At 55.2% G+C, this 18,051-nt stretch overlaps 1 protein-coding gene across 3 annotated transcripts; it reads right to left on the reverse strand.

Annotated features, from left to right (window-relative positions):
* Positions 1–1,147: 1,147 nt before the first annotated feature.
* Positions 1,148–16,869, reverse strand: ZMYM3 (zinc finger MYM-type containing 3). Of its 3 annotated transcripts, none has more exons than XM_043571478.1 (25): positions 16,845–16,869; positions 14,755–15,440; positions 13,719–13,762; positions 13,314–13,386; positions 12,610–12,904; positions 12,219–12,396; positions 11,653–11,871; positions 11,210–11,360; positions 10,856–10,971; positions 10,610–10,696; positions 10,324–10,474; positions 9,862–10,034; positions 9,493–9,658; positions 8,734–8,831; positions 8,489–8,651; positions 8,092–8,204; positions 7,770–7,944; positions 7,439–7,585; positions 6,866–6,969; positions 6,372–6,540; positions 5,836–5,987; positions 5,240–5,354; positions 4,478–4,732; positions 2,745–2,862; positions 1,148–2,626 (listed from the first exon to the last, which is right to left on the reverse strand). In XM_043571478.1, exons 2-25 carry the CDS (start codon positions 15,419–15,421, stop codon positions 2,434–2,436), a joined length of 4,122 nt encoding a protein of 1,373 aa, XP_043427413.1. In that variant the 5' UTR covers positions 15,422–15,440; positions 16,845–16,869; the 3' UTR covers positions 1,148–2,433. The 3 variants fall into 3 exon arrangements, with proteins under 3 accessions (XP_043427413.1, XP_043427412.1, XP_043427414.1); XM_043571477.1 differs by lacking the exon at positions 16,845–16,869 and adding an exon at positions 16,199–16,374; XM_043571479.1 differs by lacking the exon at positions 16,845–16,869 and adding an exon at positions 16,199–16,346 and having other exon boundaries at positions 13,314–13,380.
* Between the last annotated feature and the right edge of the window lie 1,182 nt (positions 16,870–18,051).

An 18,051-nucleotide genomic window follows, 5' to 3' on the forward strand; every position in this document is an offset into this window, starting at 1 on the left:
GTAGAAACGCAACATGACCCAAACCTCAACTTGTTACCAACCCCGTTACCCCTACTCCCTGGCAAAAAACATCAACAAAAATAAAACAGAACAACCCTGCTCTTGTTTCCCAACTTGGTGAAAGGCATCTCACTCTCCCTCCCAGTTATCAAGGCTAGAAACCTGGGATTCATGCTCAGCGCTTCCCTCTCCTCCAGATCCTATAGCCTTGACCTTTGAAATATCTGAATCCATCTTCCCTTTTCCTTCTTTATCCCCGCAGCCCCCATCAAGGCCCACAGAATCTATCAGCCACACTTACCTGCCCCCCCCCCCCCCATCCTTTATACTGTTGTGAGGATCTCCTCCCTAAAGCTGCAGGTTGCCTGGCTGGAAAACTTCAGCCTCACACTTGGCTTCCCTATGGCTTTGGTTGTACTGGTTCCCCCAACCCCTCCCACTTATTCCCTGAGGCCCCGGTTATATGCCATCGCCCCCAGCGAGCTCACTCAGTTGCACATACATCCCTGTAAACTTGAAATGAATTATCTCCCTATTCTCCCACAGCACTAGATATTTCATTCTGCCTGTCTCACAACTAACTGTGCAGTGGTCTGTCTCCCCTGTAGCCTGGGAGCCTGCTGGGGATAGGACCCTGGTTTCATGAATCTTTGTCTTCTCTGCTTAGGCCCTTCACATAGTAGGTCCTCAACAGATGGCTGTGAAATTGATTTTCCCCCCTCTAAGTATTTGGAAGCTTGTTATTAAAAAGGACCGTGGGGCACCTGGGTGGCTCAGTTGGTTGGGCGTCCAACTCTTGGTTACAGCTCAGGTCATGATCTCATGGTTTGTGACTCTGAGCCCCACATCGGGCTCTGCGCCTACTTGAGATTCTCTCTCCTCTCTCTCTGCCCCTCCCCCACTCGCGCTGTCTCGCTCTCTCTCTCTCTCTCTCAAAATAAGTAAATTTTCAAAAAATGAAAGAAAAATAAAAAGACCATATTTCCTAGTGGATTCATTCAGCGAGGCAGGTAAAAATGATTCTTGAAACTGAGGTGGGACATCTCACTTCTTTACTCCCTTGAGAGTTTGAAGTGGTCTGGCACTGGTCCACTAAGGCCCCCACCTCTCCTGATACCGCTCTCCCTCCCCCAGAGAAGGCAAAGGACAATTTTAACTCTTTATTTGAAACAAACAATTCCAGAGACAGAGGTTAGTTGTGACAACAGCTTCTCACTACAACACAAGGGTGGGCATGGCTCACTGAAGGGACAGGCCAGGCGCCTCAGAACAATATATACAATTTAAACAGTGGCTAAACTGGTAACAGTTATAAAAACACAAAAAGGAGGCTGGGGAACAGCAAAGCCAACAGGGAAAGAACTGGGTACCCCCTTTGCTGGACGCTAATAGTTTTCTGGAACTATGAAGGCAAGATGGGGAAGAGAGATGCAGGCAGTGGGCACAGGACCCATGCCCACAGTTCTTCACCTATCCTTTGACCACACATCCCATCCTGTATGACCCAGGGCCCCCAAAGGCTTGGCCTGGCTCTTATGATGGGGGGAGAACACGAGTGGGGAAACCCAGCCCCAATCCAAGTCAGAAGGTAGTTTTTGCCTTGGGAAACTCTGTCCATTGAACTAAAGGGAGGCAGTTACAGAAGGGGGCTAAGCATGTTGACACCATGGCTCATGCCAACCTAAGACGGCAGAGAGCAACAAACACATAAACCAAGGGGACAGGAGTCAGTTCCCCACACTTAGAGTCATCTTCTGCCTTTGAGGGAAAGAAAGCATTTGGAAGTTTTTTAAATGGAGGCACCAAGGGCTGGTGCTTGCAGGGGTGGGGAGGGGGAGTGAGGTGGCGCGGGGATTCCAACAACTAGTTATCTCATGGGAGGGGAAGAGCATCTAAGCTCTGTGGTTTAGGTAAATGGTCCCCTCATTACTGCCATACTTTCTTTCCCGTCGTCCATACAAGACCCTCTAGCGTGGTACCGGGGAAGAGCAAAAGGAGGGGATGGGCACAGGGCAGAGAAGGCAGCTGGGTTCTTCCCTTGGCCAAACCTAGGAACAGGGAGCTTTACCTACATGGGATGGGTCAGGAAACCCAAAGCCAACAGGATCACCAGAGCTCTCAACACTCCACCCAGAGTTGGGCCCCCAGGAGAAGGGGTTCACTCTGAAGCATAAAGGAAATGGCCAAGCTGGGTTTTGCCCATCGCTGGGAGACCAGCCCCTGGGTGCAGAGGACTGGGGCCCTGTGGTTGTCAAGTGGTGTGGAAGAAGGTAAGAGCCAGGGGTTCCTAGGGAAGGCAGGGAATGGATGAGTAGAGAAGGGCAGTCAGGGCCCTTCAGGATGAGTAGCATTGGTTCCTGGGCCAGTCGCCCTGTGGGACATGGCCCCAGGCCAGATGTTGGTGTGAAAGACAGACACGGATAGCACATGGGCTCAGTCCAGGTCTTCCTCCCCAGGACGACCCAGCTCCTCGTAAATCTCACGCACAGCCAGAATGCGATTGAGCATACTCTCCAACATGCTGCGGTCCATGGGGATCACGGAATACCAGAGAGGTGACTCGGCGATGCAGGACCGCTCAGGTTGCAGGTAGAACACATCGTTGCGAGTCCGGAGGCTTTCAGGGCTATAACAGTGGCGAGGTGGGTGGGGGAAGGGGTGGGAGGACAGAGATCAATTACCAGGGCAAAGTAGATTCCCTGAGTCCCCATGCTAATGCCACGCCTGCAAAGCTTCCAACTCACCATTTTGAGAGATAGAATTCGTAGAACTTGACGGGGCAGCGGAGGGGATTCATGCGGTTCTCACGCTGCTCTAAGATAGGAGCTTCTTCTTCTCTCTTCCGTTTCCCAGGGCCCGTGTCTGCAGATGAGGCAAATGACCCAGAGTCATTACAAGCACAGCCTCAATGAACCACTTCCAAGAGCACAGTCCAGGGCACAGGGGGAAGGCCTCAGGACACCAAATACAGTCTCACAGAGAAATAAAGGCAGAAGAAGGGTCGGTCAGTCTCCCCACGTCAAGCAAACAGGTCCTGTGACAGCGGGGGGGGGGGGAGTTGTTCTGTGGGCCTCCCTGGTTCTCACTGCCAAGGTCTCCCTTTATAATCTCCCCAAAATGATTTCCTGAAGACGTCATCTCAGAAGCTTTGCATGCATACTGACAAAACAGACCCTATGGCAAGGCTGGGCTAGCCTTCCAGGACAGGGAAACAGCAATGGTCCCAGCCCCCAGTACCTCAGCCCAGGCAGAGGCTCAGGTCCAGAGAAGAGACTTTGGGAACTGCACTCAGATGGCACGGGACTCCAGGGCCAGAATGGAAACCAAGGTGCAGTTTGTCACACCCAGCAGCACCGAACCAGGGAAAGCCTCTTATTCACCCTGTCAACTCTCCCCCACAGTTGAACACACCCAGCAGCTTCCTACTTGTCTACCATCCACCCCAAGAAAGTACATTTCCTTGAAAGGAGGAAAGTCACCAGGCGCCTGGGTGGCTCAGTCAGTTAAGCATCCAACTTCAGCTCAGGTCATGATCTCACAGTTCAGGAGCTGGTGCCCCACGTTGGACTTTCTGCTGTCAGCCCAGAGCTTACTTCGGATCCTCTGTCTCCCTCTTTCCACCCCTTGACTGCTCACTCTCTCTCTGTCTCAAAAATAAATAAACCTGGGGCGCCTGGGTGGCGCAGTCGGTTAAGCGTCCGACTTCAGCCAGGTCACGATCTCGCGGCCCATGAGTTCGAGCCCCGCGTCAGGCTCTGGGCTGATGGCTCAGAGCCTGGAGCCTGTTTCCGATTCTGTGTCTCCCTCTCTCTCTGCCCCTCCCCCGTTCATGCTCTGTCTCTCTCTGTCCCAAAAATAAATAAACGTTGGAAAAAAAAAAAAAATTAAAAAAAAAAAATAAATAAACCTCTAAAAAAAAAGACTGAACTTAAAAAAAAAGAAAGAGGGGCACCTGGGTGGCTCAGTCAGTTAAGCATCCGACTCTTGGTTTTGGCTCAACTCATGATCTCATGGTTCATGAGTTCGAGCCCCACATTGGCCTCTGTGCTGACAGTGCAGAGCCTGCTTGGGATTCTCTCTCTCCCCCTCTCTCTGCCCCTCTCCCACTCACATTGTCTCTGTCTTTCTCAAAAATAAACAAATAAACTTAAAAAAAGGTCACAAAGAAATATTTCTTTTAAAATAAGTAAATAAAAGAAAGAGAAAGAGAAAGAGAAAGAAAAAGAAAAAGAAAAAGAAAAAGAAAAAGAAAAAGAAAAAGGAGGGGAGCAGGATACAGGCAGCTGAGTGACCTCCTATTTCTGCAAGAGCCACTGCCTAGCAGATTGCAGGACTGGCTATTTTCGCCTTTTTGGCAAACACAGTAATGGAAGGGGTAGGGAAGACAAGGAGAGGGCCAAGCCAGCAGTCATGAAGGGGCCTGAGAGGGGAAAGCAGGGAGGGGGAAAGATAAAGGGGTCGGGGGATAGCCTCGTACCTCGCCCTTTCCTCTGGCGGACGGGGGCATAGTAGCGGATGCTCACCACCTTGGTGGTGCCCCGAGGGGTGGTACACTTGCGGGACTGCCGCACCACGTTGGTGAAGGAGAGCTGCATGTGTTCCTCGGCTGTCTGGAGCCCAAAAAACTTAGTGTTGAAGAACATGAGGGTGTTGAGGAGGACAAAGGGTGAGTAGACCCCGAGCTGCTTACACTCCCACAGGTGCTCTTCCTCCACGCGGGAGAACACCGTATCTGCAATGGTCAAGGGGGAGACGCCAGTCAGGAGTGATCAAACACCCCCACCCAGCCACTTCCGATCCCAGACGCCCCGCTCACGAGCATTTCCCACCCCATCGCTGGCCAGTAAGTGACAACTGCACAGAGAACGCAGACACCCTGCTACAGTAGACAGTGAACTGGGCTTTTTAAATGGTTTCCACTTGCACTTGGAGCTTCTCTTACCACCCTCGAGTTACAGGCAGGGAGATGTAAACCCCAAGGAGTCCCACAGTGCCTTCTCTTCTTTCTTCACTCACCACCAAAACCCAAACCACCTTTTTCAGACCTAGACCTAGGTCGTGTTCAAGGATGGGGGCTCTGGCCCCTCTAGCTCTCAACCCCGAGGCCCCCCCAGGGACGTAACTCCTGCCCTCAGACACTTTGTGGAGAGTAGCAGACCAAACAGCCCAGGACTCTTGGAACGGTGTACTGAAAGCATGGAGAAGAGGGCAGAGGGGTTGCAAGGTCCCTGTCCCTTACTGTTAGGGAGGAGTGTGGGCTGCCAGGTACTCAGAGACTTGTTGAGTTCTTGAACGAAAGTCAGGTAGTAAAGGTCTGTGAAAATGTTCACCATTCGATTGTTTTCCAGCAAGTACTGAAGAAAGAAAAACATGCACAGAAAGCTAGACTCTAGGTTCTGGAGGAAAGACGTGATGCCAAAGGCACCGAGCATGGCAACCTCGATAATGAGGAGGCAATGGGAAAGCACTGCTTGATTAGGTGACCCAGAGTGCTTTTCTCCAGGGATACCCCCCCACTCTGAGATACCGGGGCCCTGCTGGAAGAGGAAGAAGTCTGGGGAGCCGTGTTGTCGCTGGTTCTTCACAAGCCCAGCCTCCTTCGTCAGACAACATGCAGCCGACCTCTTGCAGGGGAAACTACACATCACCCCGCCACCCAAAGAGTTCAGCTCTACCCATCTTTCCCTTCCTAGAATGGTTCTGGAGGATTACCAAGGGGACCTGCTCAGGGTAGGAGGCAGGGTGAGGAACAGGGGCCGGGACAGAGTCATTTACGGTGGGATCCTGCCTGCTATGTTGAGAGTGACGGCAAGCGAGGCGGCGTGCCAGGGATACCTGCTGGATGCCGAGACACAGATAGTAGATACTGTCAGGTTCGTATCGTTCACCGTTGGGTCGAGTGATTTCTCTCACAAACTGGGCCAGACCGTAGTTGAGTTCAGCAGCTGAGCAGGCCAGAATATCCTCTTTGATACGCATAGGTTTGGCTGTAGTGATACACAGTGGAGGTAGATGGGATTAAGAGAACTCCACGTGGAGAATTTCATTTAGCTCCATCATTAATCCCTTCATCCCTTAGTGCATCCAGCTCCAGAACAAACCCACCCATTACAAAAAAAAAAAAAAAAGCCCTCAGCCTTTAAACCTAGACAGCCTCTCCCCTTATTTTGCAACTCCTCCCCATCTTCACAGGACACCCTTCGGTGATCACGGCCTTATCACCCCTAGACATCCTCACATCCTCAGCTGAACTGCAGCCCTGGCCCTCCTCCTCTCCCCACATCGAGGGGGCCCTGTGTTTTAGGTAAATGGGTGGGGGCCCCTCCCCTGAGCACGGGGTACCTTCCTCCCCACCCCCACGCCATACTTACGGCCAAAGCGCAGTTCATCCCCCTTGCTGGTTTCTCCATTGGCATATTTTGACTGCACCCAGCACTTCCAAGCATTGACACCATATGAATAGTTGAGTCCAGTACAGCTAGGCTGGCTGCTCATGGAATCCCGGGAACAGCTCTCTGAAAGCACCAGCCGCTTTTGACCCTGGAGGGGAAGAGAAAGGAAAGGGGTGGCAGAAGCAGGGCCAGGGGCACCACGGAAGCCAGTCAGGATAGTATTGACCACTGGGGAAGCAAGGGCCTGATGTAAGAACGCAGCGAGCTTCCACAGCACAGAGCCCCAGAAATGGCCCTGGTGACCTCGTGAAGAGAGAAAGTGTGGCTATTTCTTGGTACTCACAGTGGCAGACAACAGAGGTTAGGAAAGTCAAACTAAGGCCACCGGCTTGACTACAAGAGCCGCCCCCACCCCCCCGAAAAAAACTCTTTGAGCCTCCTCCTTCTGTGGATTTAGCAGCCCTGGCCCTCACCTTCCTCATGGTGCGGGGAAGGTCTTGTTCAGTAGACACATCCTCGGGCCCTACCAGGCCACAATCAAAGAGGAAGTCTACACTTGGGTTAATGTCCAGAGGGTCTGTTAGAGAGGAAAGGAGGAAGAAATCAATTTTTTTAAGATCTCAACCCTGTGGTCCTCACACCCTACCCCTGCCACTTGGCCACTTGACTGGAGATGAGACTCCTATACAGCCTTACTGTACTCGGTAGGAAGCAGCAAAGCTGTACCAAGAACACGCTCTGAGGCACATAAATGCAAAAACTCACAATGATGGGAATGTTCGTAACACTACCGAACTGCATGCTTAAACAGGGTTAAGATGATAAATTTTATGTTATGTGTTCTGCCGCGATTAAACAAAAGCTAAACACAACTGCAAAACAGTGCGCCTGTCCCGGTATCTCTGGCACTAGTGCCTGTGAGAACCTTCTGTCACAGGGTCACAAGGAGCACTGTTTTGGGGTCATGCTCAGATCACAAGGGACACTTCATGCCTCTCGGCACAAATGCTACTGCACCCAGTGGACACACTTCAAGTCCCACTCACTCTTGGGGAAGTCCGCCTCCAAGTCTTGCCCAGGCTCATCCAAGACATTGGCCATCTTGACGGCCATGGCCAGGACATCATCTCTAGCTGGCCCAAACAGGTCACAGTCTTCCAGAAGCCCCTCTGCACTCTGGTTGCTCACAAGATCTGGGGGACAGGGAAGGTGGCTTGGTCACTGCAGCTCCTGCCTAGCACCCTCACAGGCCTTCAGGGGCTAATCCCAACTACTCCCCAGTCCTTCTAAGGCACCAAGATTACCACACTCCTCCCCCTTAGGCTGACACAGGCCAGTATCACCCTGTCTCCCTCATCACCACCCCCCATGGCGTACCACAAAGGTCAGATGAGGCCTTGTCTAACTCCTCAGCCTCTGCAATCATTTCTGCCATAGCCAGGATGTCGGCCTCCAAGGGGTTGGAAGGGATCTTCACCTTCAGCTCCTCAATGGTCTCCACAATCTTGTCTGTGCTCTCCAAGGTGGTGGGCAGGAACATGGGCACAGGCACCTGGAGGCAGGAATCCCAATTGAACACCAACAACCACCCCAGTGAATGAGAGGGACAGCTGATGAGACTAAGGGGGGAGGCGGGGAGCATGGGTCTCAATCCTGAAAGGGTAAAGGAGACCACACCAGGAAGGGCAGGGAAACTTACCGGGATGGGCATGGAGAAAGGCACCGGGACTTTCTGGCAGTACAGATGCATAGGCACTGGCACAAAGATGGGCACTGGGATGGGCAGCACTATCACCTGTGGCTTCCACTCTTCTGTTGACAAGAAAGGGGTCTTCTCAGAGCCTCTGCTAGATGTACCACATCTGGCCCAGAGCTTGACGCTTGCCTGTCCCCCTCTACCCCAAAAGCTCTAACATGTGCTCAGTGTCACAAAACTGCCCTAGAACCAGAGGCTGAGAGACAACTCGAGAATTCCGGGACAACCATGTGCACAATGCTTCAGCCATCTCATAAACCCCCTGTCCAGTTCCCAGGCACAGGGCTGGAGGCCTAGGACTATGGAATGTAGCCTGGGATGTCTAGGTACCCTGGCTCACCTGTTTGACTCCCTTTGGACTTCATCTCCACCTTGCAGGAGACCCCCCGATTCTGCATCAGTGGTTTACACATGGCCGCTTTGTTTTTGCGGGGTGTTGCTGGGGGTGGCGGGGGTGGAGGAGGGGTGGAAGCAGCAGGAGCCGATCGGGTCTTGGCAGGGATCTGCAGAGACCAAGGAATGTTAGAGCTGCCAACCAGCATACCCTCCTCTGAGGCCATCCACCCCCTTGGCTTCTGCCCTGACCTTGCCCAGATTCCCATTTTCCTCTGGGGTCTTCACTGTACTGCTGTTCTCCACTTTGGTTTGAGATGGTGCCTGGGGCTTCGACTCGGGAGACTGACCTATAGGTCAAAACAAATGAATGCTCTCATCTGAGGAACTTGCTCTCCGCTCTCATCCCCGTTCCACAAGAGCTCCATTGAAAGGCACACTAGATGCAAATGGGAGATCTAGAATATCCCCTCCTCACCACCCCCATCCTTAGATGTAGTCTTCTCTAGGCCCCAGCAACACTGGCCAAGAAGGTTCTTTGCTCCTGGCTGCCAAGAAGACCAAAAGACAGTTCCCCCAATGACGCACAATTGGAGACCTTCCACTCAGATGACCCTCGGAAGTTTGGTACCCCTGAAGCAGTGGAGAGACTGAGGTGACATTCTAGAAACAATAGTCTTCGGTCTCCTCAAAGGTAGAGCTTATGCCGACACTTCCAGCTCTCTGAAAATTAACCACAGCCCCCCACATGCCCCATCCCACCTGGGTCAGTGTCCATCCCCTCAAAACACATCCTTTATACAGTTCGAGTAGACTCGAACTCTAGGGACCTTGAAACAAGGCTCCCCCTAGTACCCGCACGGTCCAGAAGCTGAAAAAGAATATAGTACAAGGAGCTCTGTCTGGCCAAGGATGAGGTGAAAGCAAGAGAGAAGGGAGAGAGGGGCTGGGCCTAAGGTGAAAAGGGTCCAGGCCAGTGCTAACAGAGCATGCCCCCTGCCCAGCACTCACTGTTCAGGAGGCTCTCAGGCCCGCTCTGGGTATCCAAGTTGGGTTGGTTCTGCTGGCTATAGAAGCGCAGCAGACACTGTTGGTTGCAGAAATGACGGATCTGCCCACGCCAGTGGATGGTCTCCAGCAGCTTCCCCTGGCGCTTACAGGCGTGGCACCGGGCGGCCTGGGGGGCGTCAACAGGACAGTCAGACCTGCCTCCCTAAAGTGGGCTGGGCCCTTTGCCCTGGGAGAGGCCGTGCTGCTCCCTTCAGAAGCCGGGCCAACCAGAGCCCCCTCCCTGGAGATCGGCCCGCACCCTGAGGCCAGTGTAATAGCCTGTGCCCCTTGGCGCCCCTTCCCTCCTTTCCAGTGTCCTGCCCCCCTTACCTTGCAGTACCACAGCAGGTACTTGCTCTTACAGTCCTCACTGCAGAAGTCCCAGGTGCTGCCATCCAGCTGCTCGGTGACTCCACGCTGGCAGGTCTGGGAGCAGTAGGTACAAGTGATACAGCACAGCCCCAGCTTCTTGGTGAAGTCCTGTTTGTACAGCAGCACACAGCCTGGGAAGAGGGCAAGAGGAGAGAGTCCAGAGACCCAGAGATCACCATGGCCAGGAGGCCCAACCTTTCCAAGATGGTCCACCTAAAACCTCCACCAGCCTCTCGTACCTTGAAGCCTCCGGATGGACAGAGAGACGGAGGAGGGGGAGGGGATGGGAGGAGGACAACACAGTGACCAGAGGACCCCCGACCGCGCCCCAAGTGCCACATTGCAAGCCCTCCTCCTTCCCCCCCCACCCTCTCTGGCTGGAAGTTTCAGGCCCTTCTGCGCCTTTCCCCACCTCCTTACCTTCGCTGCAGAAGCTCTTCTCCACCCCACTGAACCGGAGTTTCTCATGCAGGAGTTTCTCCTGCCGGCAATGCTCACACTGGGACACCACACCCCGGAGCCGCTTGAAGTCCTCGCAGCAATCGCGGCAGCAGAACTGGAACACCTGGTCCTGAGATGAGGGGCACAGGGCGGGGAGGACAGAGCTGTGACATCCCGATCCGGCGAGAGCCAAGTGGAGGGAAGGCCCCCTTCAGACAGCTGTCCGGTCTATGTGGCAGGATGTCGGCGGGGGTGGGGATCTTACCTGCCAGTCCAAGACCTCAGGCTTGCCACTGAAGAGGCTATGGCAGTAGTGACAGCTCAGGTGAATGCCCCCCTCAGGGCTTGTGCGCTGGAGGGAAGGAAGACAAGTAAGGGAGGTGTGTGGGGGCGGTGGGGAGGGGGGGGTCAGGCTGGTTCTTAGTTCTGCCCGGGCCTACCTGCCCCAACTCTCATACCCTCTCTGTGTCACCACACCCTTCTTTCATCCCTGGTCCAGGGTTTGGAGTACCTGGAACTTGGTCCAGCAGCTGGGGCTGCAGAACTGGTAGACTGTGCGATCAACCTTGTTGTAGTAACAGGGGTCAGAGAGGCTGCGGCGGCAGAAGCTGCAGGGTCGGGGAGGGCCTGGGGCACAGAGAGAAAAGGAGAAAGAGAGAGAGAGAAAGAAAGAGAGAGAGAGAGATAGAGAAGGAGAGAGAGAGAGAGCACACAGAAGGTGTAAGGCAGTGCAGAGATGGAACAGGAAATCCATGGGAAGATGTGGTCGGGGCTGAGGTTGGGCAGCAGGGATCACTTTAGAAGGGAGTACGGGAGGTAGAAGGAAGGCCAGCAGGGGTCTCAGAGAAGAGGGCTTTGCACCTACCAGTGAGCCCTGCCTGCTTCACTTTGTAAGAGGTGGTACAGCACAGGGTACAGAACAAGCTGGTCTTGCCATTACGATCCACATGTGATAGCATCTCAAAGTTCTTACACAGGGTCTTGCACCAGACACATGGGTACACACGTGTGTTTTTCTGTGAGGATGGGGAAGGAGAGGCTGAGGCTGGATTTGTCCCTTCGCTTTTATTTGTTAAATTTTTTAAAACATGAGATATTTCAGGCATACAAAAAAAGGATAGATGATGATATAACAAAGACCTGTGTATCCACCAGCCAGCTTCAAAAATAAAACATAACAGATACAATTGAAACCCCCTTTATTTGTTTTATTCTTCCCAACCCTCGACCCATCAGGCACCTTTATTTGTCACCCAGGAACCGCACCCCCGTCCACAGCCCTCTAATGCACTACTCCCTCGGCCCCACCTTCTTGTACGCCCCCAAGCAGGTTGTGTTGCAGAACCGCTTTTGTTGGCCCTCGTGGAAGAGGAGCTCAGGGCCAGGGCTCCCGGTCTTGGTGTAGATGTAAGCCCCGCACTGGTCACAACAGTTGGTTTTCAGTCCCTTGTTGGCCCGGAATTTGGAGAAGCAAGAATCGCTGCAGAGCCGGTGCACCACGCTGCCGTTGCTGACCTCGTGTAGGACCTGCCGTACACACACACACCCTGAGCCAGGGCCTGGGCACCACCACCCACCCTGAAGCAAGGACGGCCCGCCCCACCTCACCCTAGACCTTCACAGCACACAGTGGGCCCAGGGACCCCCCAACCTGCACATCGGGCTGCCGACTTGATGGTGAGGTCCCGGGAGGCAAGGAAGGCCGGCTGCATACATCCTGGAGAAGCTCTATCCTTGAATATGCTCCCTCACGATGGCTGCCCTTCCTCCCCACTCCCCTCTTCCACAGGGCCTGGCCCCTGCAGCCCCAGGATGGCAGGGGCAGGTCAGGGCTAGCCAGGCTCTGCAAATCAGCCCCCATCGAGCTTCCTCACCTCTCCAGTCTTCTGGCATATGCTGCAGCGAGTGGCGTCGGCAGGATCCCCAGACTGTGGGATTGGGCGCTGCTGCTGGGCCTCGTACAGGGAGAGACAGACGGACGTGCAGAACTCATGGAAGGAGCCTCCTGAACCAGTCTGTGCCACAACCGAGTCCTTGGTGTTCCAGATCTCCCTGCAGGTGGAAGCAGGTTGGAATGTCCACTTAGTACCATCCTCTTGTTTCATCGGCTCCCACCCCTCCACAGGGATCGATGACCACAGGGCCGAGTAATCTCGGACCCCCCTCCCAGTTCCACTCTGCTAGCTTCTTGCCCACAGTCCCCGGATCACTAGTTACTCCCGGCCTGATCCCTGCCCTCCCTGCACCCTGGGGACCTTCACGTACTTCTTGCAGAAGGTACAGGTCTTTTTGCCCGAAGGCTTCTTAGAGAAAGTGGTGAGACAGGATGAAGAGCAGAAGAGCTGAGGCAGCCCCTTGCGCTGGTAGGCGGTCTGCCCCTTCTGCAGTGGCGTCCGGCAGTGAGCACAGGTCATCTTGGTGCCTACCGCAGAGCGCCCAGCCCTTTGTGCCACGCTTGAGCGTAGGGACATGCGAGGGGAGCGCCGGGGCCGGAATGGCACAAAGTCCTCATCATTGGGGTCATCTACCATGGCATCAGAATCCTCATCTGACACTGGAACTGTGGAAGTGGGGGCACGGACCATGAGCAAAAGCTACTGGACCAGCTCTCCTCTGACCAACGGGCAGCTCAGCAGATACTGGCTCCTCGGATGAGCGCCATCCCCCTACTTATTTCCTCTGCGCCCCCACCCGCATCATGCTGGCATCTTAAGCCACTGGTGGCACTCTCCCTGGGAGGGCCCAGGAGGGCTCTGAGTGAGAAGATTCAGGACAGGGATGGCATGGCTGAAACAGGAAACTCCATTCTCGCTGCTGTTGTTTTCAATTTCCCCCACTGCCCCTGGTTCCCATGCCAACCCACAGCAGAGATAGGCACTTCACACTCTGCAGGGCGCAGCACTATGGGAGCCAGGAGATCTGTGGCCCGCCACATCCCACTCGGTCACACTTCCTCAAGTCCTACTCACTGCTCTCAGTGGAATCCACAACCTCGGGTTTTGGAGGCTCTACTCTTCTAACGCGCTCGCTTCTCTTCTGCACCTTGGAAACATGGGAGGGGAGGAAAGCTGACACCAGGGGCAGGCTAAAGGGCCTGCTGTACTGGTGCAGGGTGGGGGGGGGTACAGAGATGGGAGGGGGAAGGGAGAGTAGGGACCCTCAGCCCAGGACTGAGAGGAGGGGAGAAAAGGAGGCTGGACTTTCTCCTTAAGAAGCAGGAGACACAAGAGCTCCCCCCCCCCCCCGCCCACTTCCTCCTAACTCTCCTTGCACAAGCCCTCCCCAGAACAACATCTGGGAGGGAAAATGAAGGGTCTGTCCTTCCCAGAGCTATAGGGGGAACCAGACTCCTTCCAATCCCCTCCCCCCCTCACCCTCTCAGGCGGCTTCTCACTCGCCTTCCCAGTCAGGCCATCTCCTGCAAAGGAAGCAGAAAACAGCCTAAATCTTGAGCTTGCCCTCACCACCCCCCTCTCTGGCCCAACCTCTGTGCCTCCATTCCTGGGGAAGAACATACTCAAAACTGAAAGGGAAAACTCAAGTGCCTGTGGCTTCTTGGGGCCCCTCTCAGGGTTACCTCAAGCTCTGTTCTAAGGGAGGGGAGGGGGCAGCTATTCTCCATTAAAAAAAAAATCTTAGCCTTCCCCCCAGCCTCTGTCCCAATCATTGGGAGTTAAGGAAACACCGATAACAGGTCTTTCATCAGAGAACTTATATAGTTCACTGACAACAAATGTAAGCACCCAAAGGTAGCAAAGGGAAAAGGAAGCATTATGTATGGAGAGGTTCCCCTGGACTCAGGTGGTTATATAAGGCCCAAGACCCTGGTCACAACCTGGGAGAGGCACACCACTAGGCAGAAAGAGGGGGGAAATCAGAGCCTCTCAAGCCCAGGCTCTTCCTCCCCTATCAGAGACACAATTCCAGGCCCTGCATTTCTACCATTCCCCTGAAATCACTATGCTGTTGGTGGCTCCAGAACCTAGTTATCATTCATCCAACCCAGAAACCCCACTCTCTTCTAGAACAAAACAGCTGGAAAGATCTTAGCACCAAGAAGCCTGGTGTCCTCTCCAAATTGTAAAGAAAGGACCCTGGCACAACAGCCCCCTGGGGGTAAGAAAAAGGGAACCTCTCCCAACAAATCCACTCTTCCCAACCCACCCCCTGAAACCTCCCCCCATTACCCTCCCATAGCCACTGAGCTGCCTCCCTACCCCTACTTTCCTTAATCTTCATCACAGCCCCTCGTCCTCCCTTCCAAGCTCCCCACTCCTTCTCCATACATATCCCTACTCTTGTCTGTCCACCCTCTTCCCCCTCCCTTACGCTTTCCCCAGACACACAACCACCCCTACTTACCCCTACCCTCTCCCCAGCCTGGATTCTCCAGCTGATTAGGTGACCTACCTGGCAAGGATGGGTGTGCAGGAGGGCTAGGGCCCCCAGGTTTGGTCTGAGAACTGTTGATTCCATCCCCCAGAGTCTCTCCCACTGAAGGGCTGGGGGGACCATTTGGGCTCTGTGGCTGCCCTTGGGGAAGCTCCTCCTCCTGCCCAGGGGAGCCCCTTCTCCCTGTAGCTATGTTGGTGGTCTCCTCCTCTTCAATATGGGGGGGCTGCAGTGTTATTGGCGAATCTGGAGCCAAAGGCTCTAGTAATCCCTGTGGTGAAGAGGGATTTGCCCCAGCCCCTGGCTCAGGTGGTACCACCTCAGGGGTCTGGCCCCCTGGTCCAGGCTCTAGGGTCTGATCTCCTGCATCCCAAGCAAGGGTCCCCTCAGGACCATGGTCCACCTCTGGGGGAGAGGGGGCTTTATAGAGCAGCCCCCCCAGCCCCAGCAGCTCAGTGGCTCCATCCAGGACTCCAGGGTCTTTTTCCAGGCCAGCAGGGGCATCAAGCAGGTCCAGGGCTCCTGAGGATGGAGAAGGGCCAGGGGGCGCCCATCCTCGAGTTGGGGCAGTCTGGGATTCCAGTAGATCCTCTCCAAATTCCATGTCTACTGGAAGGTCTCCAGCCAGGGGCTTCTCTGGCAGGGTCAATGGGTCAAACGGACTGGGAAAGTCACTGGGGTCCATGAGGATGACTGGATATGGGCTGTAGATTAGGGGTAGAAGAAGGGGCAAAAGAGGTGGTCTTCGCCAGAATTCCTTCTTATATAGGTTCTGAGACACACCCCATCACCCACTTGGATTTCTCATGAACAGCCCCCACCACACCGACAAGCATTTCCACTGGCTCTAGTCCCAATGACCACTCCCCCCCATACAGCGCCCCCTGTGGGGAGAGGCGTTCCCCGCCCTGGCCCCGTGCCCACACTAGCCAGGCAGTCGGTCGTTCCACCCTCCCCGCCTGCCCCCGCCACCCCACTGCAACTCCCAGTTCCCCTCCCCCTCTACCTTTCACTACCCCCCCAACTCGGGCTGAACGCCCCCCTTAGAGTCTCCTAGGGCTGTTGCCACCAAGAGCCTTTCCCACCCCCGCGATCTCAGTTCTTATCTCCTCCCCTCTCTCCCAGAGCCCCTCAGCTCCCCAGTCTTTACCCACCCTGTCTGGCCCCACCCCCCCCTCCCCGCGTTGCAAGGTCCTCCCCTCAGCCCTTCCCTCGCCCCCACAAACTGCCCTTCCTAACCCCTCCCCCCAGTTACCTTTCAGGGTCGCCCACTTCCTCAGCCCCGTTCCCCCTTCCTATTGCTCCCCCAGTCCTCCTTCTCCTGTTGCCCACCCCCCACCTCAGGCATTTACAGGAAGACATTTTGGAGCTACGATCTCTCCTTAGACCCCCCCCACCCTTCCTGGCTACGGCGAAATCCCGCCTGCAGGTTCGGTTCGGCTTGATCAGGCCCGACCCCTACCTGCGGCAGGGTTAGTGTACCGGCTACAAGCCTAGAACTGCAGACAGCGACGGCCCCGCGCTCCTTCTCCACCTCCCTCCCTAGCAGCCGGGACAGGGGTCGCGGCCCCTTTAAATGGCAGCGCCGCTCACAGAGCCCAGCGCTCTGCACCAGGCGGGCGGGCGGCGCCAGCAACCAACCCCATTGGCTGGCTCGTGGAGGGGGCTCGCGAGACAGCGCCGGCCCCCGGCGCGAGACTCCCAGCCCAGTGGCCGCCTGGAAATTGCGGAGTGGAGCGTAGTCGTTGGAGATGGAGCTTGAGCCCCCGCCCGGGGCCCCGTTAGTTGAGGAGGAAAAGCTAGCCTCTGGAGCTTTGAAGCCCGCCCTCGGGAAAGGCGGCACCCCCTCTCCACGGAACGGCCGAGTACACTAACCCACAAAAAATACATCTACGCACCTGCTTCTCTTACCTGGCTCAAGAGTCTTCTCCCCTTCCCCCCCAACCCCGTCACACCCGTGCCCGCCCTACCTCCTGGAGCCCACTCTACCCGTGATCCCCTCCTCTCATTCAAATGGTTCCCGGTCCCCTCCCCCTCCCCGTGTCTCTCCTCGCTTCCCACTCGTGTTCAACCCCCCAGCGTCCGCCCCCCCCCCCGACAGTCCCTACCTACGCCATGCAGCAGGCGCCTGCCAAGATTACCCTCCCCCCAACCCCACCTCTCCGGGGCCCGCCCCCTGGGAGACTGTTGGGGTAATGAGTGACAGCGGAGTAGGGGGGGGTAGGCAGGGATCCAGCCCTCACGTGCCCCTCCTTCCCTTGTCTGCAGCCTTGGGCTCCCCTAACCATTCTGAATGTCATAGTTGTGGGGTGTCTTAGGCTTGGTTTCCAGCCACCCAGGGCGGGTTAAATGGCTCTGGCTCAGTGACAACGCCTATGCAGTAACCGTTACTGCCTGATGACCCCAAAACCAGGCCCCGCAAAGACACTCCCCCACTCCCTCAACGGTCTTAGGGTAAGTTCTGGGATCTTCTCCCAGAGTCTTCCAGCAGGAGCTCCCTGCCTTATCTCTACAGTAGTTTTCCTCACCAAGGCCGAGAGCTGTGTTTCCTCCTCTGTCTCTCTCTCTCAGCCCCTCTCTTCCTCCCTCCCTCCTTCTGTCCTTGTCAGTCTCTTTCCTCCTCCTCCTTCTCTCTCTTTCTCTCTCTCTCTGCCAGTCTCTTTTTGTCTCAGTCTCAGTCTCTGTCTCCAGTCCCTCTGCCTCTCTTTTGCACGAGCACGCACGCGCGCGCGCGCACACATACGCTTTTCCCTGTCCCTCCCTCCCTCCACTCCCGGATGGTCCTTAGCGTGTGGGTGTGGCTGAGGGTGAAGCTTGAGAAGTGGGGGAGGGGGAGGGGGCACTAGCGTTAGGCCTACTGGTTTAAAAAAAATATATGTGTGCCAGGATCCTTCCTCAGTCCCCATTATAGTTAGTGCACTTTGCAGTCTCTGCCCCCTACTTTCCTCCTCCAACCCCTAAGGGCTGGAGAGCTTCTAGTGTCTGAGATACTGGAGGAGGCTTAGGCTGGAGGGGAGTCCTGCCACAGATTTAGGAACGTTTAGGCTTGGTGTCCAGTGCCTGCTCTAGCTTGCCTCTTTGCTCTGGGCCTTCCTTCCCACACTAAGCCTCTCCTAGCCTTCTAGTCCCAGAGAGTTTTATCCTCCCTTGTCTCATTTACTTTCCCAGAAACCTTAATCCTTCCTGGCTCCCCACATGGCCTTGAGATTATCTTTGCTCTCTCCTACATACAGAGATAAAAGCAAGAGTTTTCCCCTTCAGTTTCCCAAACCCAGTGTCCTTTATACTGTAACCAGTATTCTGTGTACCTACCTC

The sequence above is a fragment of the Prionailurus bengalensis genome, chromosome X (genome assembly GCF_016509475.1).
Source record: "Prionailurus bengalensis isolate Pbe53 chromosome X, Fcat_Pben_1.1_paternal_pri, whole genome shotgun sequence".
In the NCBI taxonomy this organism is placed as follows: Eukaryota; Metazoa; Chordata; class Mammalia; order Carnivora; family Felidae; genus Prionailurus; species Prionailurus bengalensis.